Source organism: Primulina huaijiensis, chromosome 12 (assembly GCF_012295235.1).
Source record: "Primulina huaijiensis isolate GDHJ02 chromosome 12, ASM1229523v2, whole genome shotgun sequence".
NCBI lineage: Eukaryota > Viridiplantae > Streptophyta > Magnoliopsida > Lamiales > Gesneriaceae > Primulina > Primulina huaijiensis.
The window spans coordinates 54,012-60,819 of record NC_133317.1 but is presented as its reverse complement, the minus strand read 5'-3'; the positions used below and the strand labels follow the sequence as shown (position 1 = coordinate 60,819).

Below are 6,808 nucleotides of genomic sequence, written 5' to 3'. Positions count from 1 at the left end.
GATTCACAGAACAAGTCAAAGTTCTGTCTTGGTTTGAGTAAGATAACATTTCTCTTTAGCATGTCCATAGAGATTTGAAAAAACCAAACATATCAGGGATAGATAGACAAGAATTCCTCGAATAAACCACACTCCATATACCTAAGAGTCCATTGATGAAAAGGACACGGGAAAAGCTTGAACCTAATTTCTACCGTGATAAATATGAGCACCAATTGGAAGATAAATCGATTTGTGGATTAAATAAAAGAACATACATTTGATAATCGTTCATATCTTTAATCTTGTGTCCACATCTTTAATCTTGTGTCCACTAAAATTTAAGGCTAGCAACTCACACTTTCATGCACCGAAAAATTCATGGGTGTTTCGCGAGATGCAAAGCCGCGTGACTATCCAATTATGCAATTACTTCAATCGGATATAGTGACATCTTGTGCATATTTTTTCACTTGAATTATTTTTTCTAAAGGAAAAAAACAAAAACAAAAAACAAAAAGAATCAGTACAACTTCAGCAACATTAAAAAAAGAAAAAAATTGCTTTACACACTAAAAAAACTGTCCTCCATTTATTTTGAGAAGAAAAAAGCGGCGACAAATGCTAAAAGAATTTCACCGAAAGTAACCGTAAAGCTCCAAGAAGCAAATGCAAAAGTTCCATGGGTTTGTAGCATCCGTTGTGGTACCAGTAAGAATGAGACGAAATAATCTGAAAGGAAGAAGGGCGTTTGAACCGACTATAGGCCATGATGCAAACTGGCCAGGCTTGCATATGGTTACATCGTTCTCGTGTACTCTCAAGTTCGTCCAATTGTTTCCATCCATGGAACCCTGTATGGCGGATCATGAGTCATATAACAAAATGATAATGTCATTTGACATAACCCGAAGAATCAAACGAAAATTGTGCTGTGAGATACATACCTGGAAACTCCAATTCCTAATGAAAGCTCTTGATCCATCCTGTCTCACTGTGTAATAGTTGCATATAAGCTGCATTCAATAATTATTTGTTAATTGAATTCTTTCTGTAAGGTGAAAGTCATTACTAACCAAACTCACCTGGTGACCATGGCCAATATCAACCATCCACCATGAAGTATTTCTCCCACCCTCCATCCGAGGCCCAGCAAAAGATGTTCCCTATCATTCTTTTCGTTAAGAGTTTTACGGATGTAAAGTCTGGCTATCGACATAAACTTCATACCTGGTACGTCCTGGAGACTAAAACTTTTGGATCGGTGAATCTGGAAAGAGGACTGCTTGCCAGAATACTTACTTTCTGAAACATGCATATCTTAGGCTACTCATCCCATCTTTGCATATAGTTGAGAGAAAACAACAGTTTTGAGGTTTACCTTTGATAGAACAGGATTTACCCACTGATGTTCCCCGTACGAAGTGCCTGCGAAGTACAACACCCCATTACCATCGCCATTGCATATGTACTGGAGTTCCTTAAAACTTGATCTCCTATGCTGGAATCTGACACCGTAAATTGAACAGCATCAGCACAGAGAATAACGCCTGAATTTACAGCGTCATTGAAGAGTAATCAAGAACCAGAAAGGGAAGCAGGCGGTGGAGTGCCCAGGAAATAGGTGTTCCCAGTTCTGGTTTTTAAAAATATTATAAGAATATCCTCGAGTAAGATATGGCCATGAAGAAATCCATCACGCTCAAAATAAATTATTTCCTTTGGGATAAAATGTTCACAACTCAAAATTGGCTGTATGATATTGCATGCACATGAGCAGGTCTTATTAAGCATTACGTAGCAGAGTTTAAAATACTTGCTTGAGGTCTTTTTCATTGCCAGAAGCTCCAATTTCCAGAAAAGAAGTGGCTTCTTTCACCTGTTGAAATAGAGGTTAAAAAAAGGAAAAATTCATTGTTTCCAAAAGGAATTTCTGGGAAAAGATTAATTTTTAACTTACCAAGTTGTCGAGAGCAGGTAAGCGCCTACAAAGGTTGCTTTTCTCCAACTGCAAATCATTGACATATCAACATTATCTAGACATTCTGTTAGATCAGTTTAGAACCCGTTGATTTAGGATATACCTTTTTAAGTACCGAAAATGACAACAAAGAGAACCGCACGTAACATAAAAATTCTTCAACAGATTTGAGCCTTTCACCAAAAATAAGTTCTGGCGTGGAATTCAACATAATTTCATCTACTCTGTCCCATCCAAACAATTCTTCTGCTTTCACAAACCAAAGAAATATTGCATTGAGAACTCGTTCTTCAGAAGTTACTGTCAAATCTGGATGCTGTGAAGACAAGTTCTGCATAAGTGGTACTGAATTCAACATGTACATACATATCTATGCATGCTTAGGTCTAGGGTGGCTTTGAGTATTGATCCTATTCTGACAACTCTTGAAAATACAGGCTCAAAAAACTTTTTTGGCTGAACAAAATTGATATTATCTTTGACTAATTAGGAGTGACGGATCTTAAACACCGACAGTATGCTGGTTTGCACTTATTGTAGAAAATTCAACAAAACTACATGTAAACAGACACAAAATCATAGATAGAATAGGCAACTTCGGATCCAGAATACAAAGACTTGAAAAAAACCACCACCTCACCTGAAGAATGCTGCCAAATGTTTCTTTGTCTAACATAACAAAATCGATGCTGGCAGTCGTGCAATAATCAAAATTCATTGAGAATTTTCGCTCGCAAGTCTCCTCGATAAGTTTGCATGAAGGAATGGATGAGATTACTTGCAAAATTTGGCACACTGAGTCCTGCAACAAAGTACAGAAGTTAGAACCCCCAAAAGAAAACCTGAATACTGTTCCAATTTGTCTTCTTCCTGGTCCAATAAACTTGGCATAATAGAAAAACTTGTTGTACGACCTTCTGCCAGTATGAGTACTCCATGCCTGCATATAATTCATAGATGAGAAGTATCAATATTTTCATCATTTCTTGTCATAAATTCTCTGTTGCTGCTCATAAACCCGATACTGCACCACTTCCTCGTTCTTTTAATTCTATTACTCCCAAATAATGGATTTCACTTAAACAACAAATGACAAAGTTAATACAAGAGAGAACAATACAACACAACAACTAGGATTCTACCTCAGACAGGTGTTCTAAGAGTCTCTTGCAGCACTCCTGATGAAGAAGAGAAACCCCAAACTGATCTGCCAACAATAGAAGCTGAAGTAGTAATGTGTTGATGTCCATGGTGTCCTCCATGTAAACAACTCCAGTATACATGAACTCCAACATGATTTTAAATGCTTCGAAGTACACATCTTTCAAATGAACTTCCGAGGAAACGCTTTCAGTCATTCCATTAGTAAACATCTGCATGTTCAGTTTATCCATACCCGATCATGCACTCTTACCAGAGAAATAACATAATTAAAACATGGGATCACATTGCAGAGCTTTGAAATTTTTCTTCATGGAACAATACAAAAGTTGATAAAACCTTTATATCCATAGGTAGTGGCTGTTAACCAGCATCAAGTATAAAGATGCTTTAAATGTTCAACTAGCTAAGAAACAAGATAATTTGTACAATTTACATCCCCGTCATACCCATTTAGAATGCATTGCATTATAAGGAAAATGTGTATTTTGAAGTCCCGTACCTTTGTAAAAGGGACACTCCACAACCCAAGGATTATTCTATGTGACCGTGCAACTTTGCCATGACCTTCAATGTAGATATCTACATCAGTGTATTCACCAGCCAATCTAAAATTATTAAGCCTCTTTACATCAATTGGTAATTTGTTCAGAAAAACAGTGCCACAATTCAGTCGAGAGCTGGGGTATGAGATCTCTATACTTCTGCCAGAGTCAAAAAGTTTCTTGTTGAGTTTGAAACGTTCCATCATTTCTTCACACTGCCTCGCCAACGTAATCACTTCAAACTGTAAGCTCAGAGATTTAAGAGAATTGAGATGCGACTCCTGAATCTATATATTAAAATAAGTATATAAGCTGTCAGACAACGTAAAGCAACCTTCTGAAACAAGATTCGAACATGTATTACCGATAAAAACTGGCATAATGTTAAAAATTCCTCCTTTTATAATTTAGCTTAAAGAAATTTTATCTTATTCACCACAGCTTAGTATACAGATTCGATGAGAACTCCGAATTCAATGGACAAATAGAGGTTAAAAAACATATCAATAAGGACTTCGTCGATTAGAATTTCTTGAGGCCAACAGTGAAGGTCTCCATATTCATACTTAACGTCGACAGAGAAATGTTTATAAGAATAACATATAAATAATCACTTAAAGGAGGAGAATGCATGTGTTTTCTTGTAGATGATAACTTTGATGGTTCTTCTCAGCAGTGACATAAAAGCACAATAACCATGACAAAATCCAATCGCAGATGATATGGTGGACAAAGTTTTTGCAGAATCTTCCAGCACAAATCAGACTTATCAACATTCCCTTCTTTACTATAGTTGAGAAAACATATTATTTTTCAAACTCGAAGAAATATATAATTGAGATAACAAATCAATTTTAGATTTTTACTTAAGTAATAATCGATAAACATATCACGTAGATCTCATCTTACACAGGTGTGGCCGGTGTAAAGGTATTCAAGAAATGCATGAAGAATGGGATAGCTAACATCTTCGAGGTGAATGCAATTTTCCCCTGAGAAATTCAAACCAAAGTTCCCGGAGGCAGCCAATATGACCTTATGCCCTGGTACAGCTCTCTCCTCTGCCCCAACGAAAATGATCACATCCGAAAGCTCCCAGTTTTCAAGAAAACTTTGAAGACCCCAATTTTCATATCCTCCAAAATCGTCTTGCAACTCTTCATCAGCATCATCCATGCCACTGTATTCGCCACAATCCACGTGTTTCCATAAGGATATATGGTTTTGCATCAAAGGCAACACATTAAAATTCCGATACCCGACATGCCTGTCCCAACTGCTAAGTCCTACATACTGAACACTTCGATTTGGATTTGAGTCGAGCCACTGAAAAACGAGATTCTGGAAAGGGTACCTCCCTTTGCCAATACTAATAAGCCCATCATATATGCTGATCCAATAGCTCTGGAATGTTGAAGAACAGCAAAGATCAACCCCAGCAACATCCACAACTGTTTTCCCACTCACCTCGATGTTTAACCTCTTATTTCTGTGACTACCAATTATCACAGTGTAATGTGGACTGTTGTCCCTTTTGTAATGATAGTGCTGACTGCCTGCGTTTTCTCGGAAGACAATAGTAACATCATTGTGTGCAAAGGCATCAAAAGCTACACATCCTCTCCCGGCTTCCCTAAACCTTAAGTCATCATGCCAAGCACACTCAAATGGTGCCACAGTTAAGAACTTCTTTTGCTTCTTCTCCATTATATTTCCTCAAGAAAAGAAAAAAGAAATCTTCTTTTCCACCGGACACTTAAACTGAAAATCAACCGCATTTAAACTAAGGCATCAATTATGGGTCTTAATGTATGAAGTGTTCGACAAATAGAAAAAGATATAATCAAGTTCAAGAATTAGTGAAACAAGACAATAACTAATAATAGAAAAGAAAGGAGTTTCCAACAATTGCCAAAGATATCAGAAACTGATACTGAAATATCATAGCTGATTTAGGTAGGGGGCGGGGCGAGGGAGAAAAGAACATTCTGATCTACTTAACGTTTTGTGAGGGCAGCCACAATCCAAGTTAAGGATCTACCAGATAAAAAGGTCTAAAGGTCCACGAGTGTCTTAAAATATCAATTCATACAACATGCTACTATCATACACTGAATTCTCATCCTATTCTCGAATTATCCATATAATTAGAGGGACAAGAAATCCAACTAAATAAAAAAGACACAAACCAAAGTAACGAAAACACTAGATTCTGAAGAAATAAACAATATCAAAGTAGAAAAGCTTGCAACTTGTAAAGGCCCGAGAATCCCAGTCCATATATATCCTCATGAAACCATATTTGTCAAGCTTTTGAAACTTAAAACAAGAACATGATATAAGAATTGCTTACAAAAATACAGTGCGCTGCCACGTGATGAATATTTTTTCTTTTAAAAATTGGTCGTAAATGTCAAACAGACAATAGTTAGCAAGGAAAGTTCACAGGGACGATAAGCGACTGCCATAACTCAAATGGAAAAGGGAAATTGACTTAACATTTACCTTTCAAATTAGTTTTGGATACAAACTAAATACAAAATTTTGTAAATAACTTACATATAATATAAGCAATTAAAAGGTGAAGGATTTGATCGCTACGGATAATAAAAGATCATCAAACAAACCAGCACTCATACTTCACTTTCACTTTCACTTTCAATGAATTGGAATTGAAGATATTTGTAAAGAAACAGATAGTCAGAAGCAGAGATCGGCTTAGAAATTGCTAGAAACAATATAACTGACAGGAAAAATTCTTACGGCCACAGATTAATATAAATATCAATATGAAACCATCCTACACCACATTCTTATCCATCCACCAATTAATATCTAATATCTTCCAGTGTGTAAATAAAATCAATCATAAAAAAGGGGTTTTGTATGCTTTACCAAAGACAATAATTCCGTAGTTGGCACAGGGGAAGATGACCAAAATCTAAGATTTTGAAGTATGAAACACCTTGAGTAAAAAAAAAAAAAAAAGTTACGAAACACCTTGAGTTTATATTTATCCTCAAGAATCCATCTTTGTCCCGTAATTATGAGACGAGTAATTTCCCATCTGTACAAGATTGATTAAAATTTCCTATTACGTGGTATATGTACAACATGACAAAATAGAGAAAGGGGGATGGAC

At 36.4% G+C, this 6,808-nt stretch overlaps 1 protein-coding gene across 6 annotated transcripts; it reads right to left on the bottom strand.

The window, feature by feature from the left end:
• Positions 1 to 480: 480 nt before the first annotated feature.
• LOC140989169 (BTB/POZ domain-containing protein At2g30600) lies at positions 481 to 6,754 on the bottom strand. Of its 6 annotated transcripts, none has more exons than XM_073458290.1 (13): positions 6,562 to 6,754; positions 4,576 to 5,427; positions 3,624 to 3,953; positions 3,103 to 3,333; positions 2,601 to 2,762; positions 2,064 to 2,276; positions 1,940 to 1,987; positions 1,800 to 1,858; positions 1,361 to 1,493; positions 1,210 to 1,284; positions 1,065 to 1,145; positions 927 to 995; positions 481 to 833 (listed from the first exon to the last, which is right to left on the bottom strand). In XM_073458290.1, exons 2-13 carry the CDS (start codon positions 5,371 to 5,373, stop codon positions 615 to 617), a joined length of 2,418 nt encoding a protein of 805 aa, XP_073314391.1. In that variant the 5' UTR covers positions 5,374 to 5,427; positions 6,562 to 6,754; the 3' UTR covers positions 481 to 614. The 6 variants fall into 6 exon arrangements, with proteins under 6 accessions (XP_073314391.1, XP_073314393.1, XP_073314390.1 ...); XM_073458292.1 differs by having other exon boundaries at positions 4,576 to 5,381; XM_073458289.1 differs by lacking the exon at positions 6,562 to 6,754 and adding an exon at positions 6,020 to 6,535.
• Positions 6,755 to 6,808: the final 54 nt, after the last annotated feature.

Coding starts and splice junctions, on each gene's coding strand:
- LOC140989169 (XM_073458290.1), bottom strand. CDS start 5,373: ATGGAGAAGAAGCAAAAGAAGTTCTTAACTGTGGCACCATTTGAGTGT. Junction 3,334..3,623: donor GGAGTGTCCCTTTTACAAAG/GTACGGGACTTC, acceptor CTGAACATGCAG/ATGTTTACTAATGGAATGAC. Junction 1,146..1,209: donor TAGTCTCCAGGACGTACCAG/GTATGAAGTTTA, acceptor AAAGAATGATAG/GGAACATCTTTTGCTGGGCC.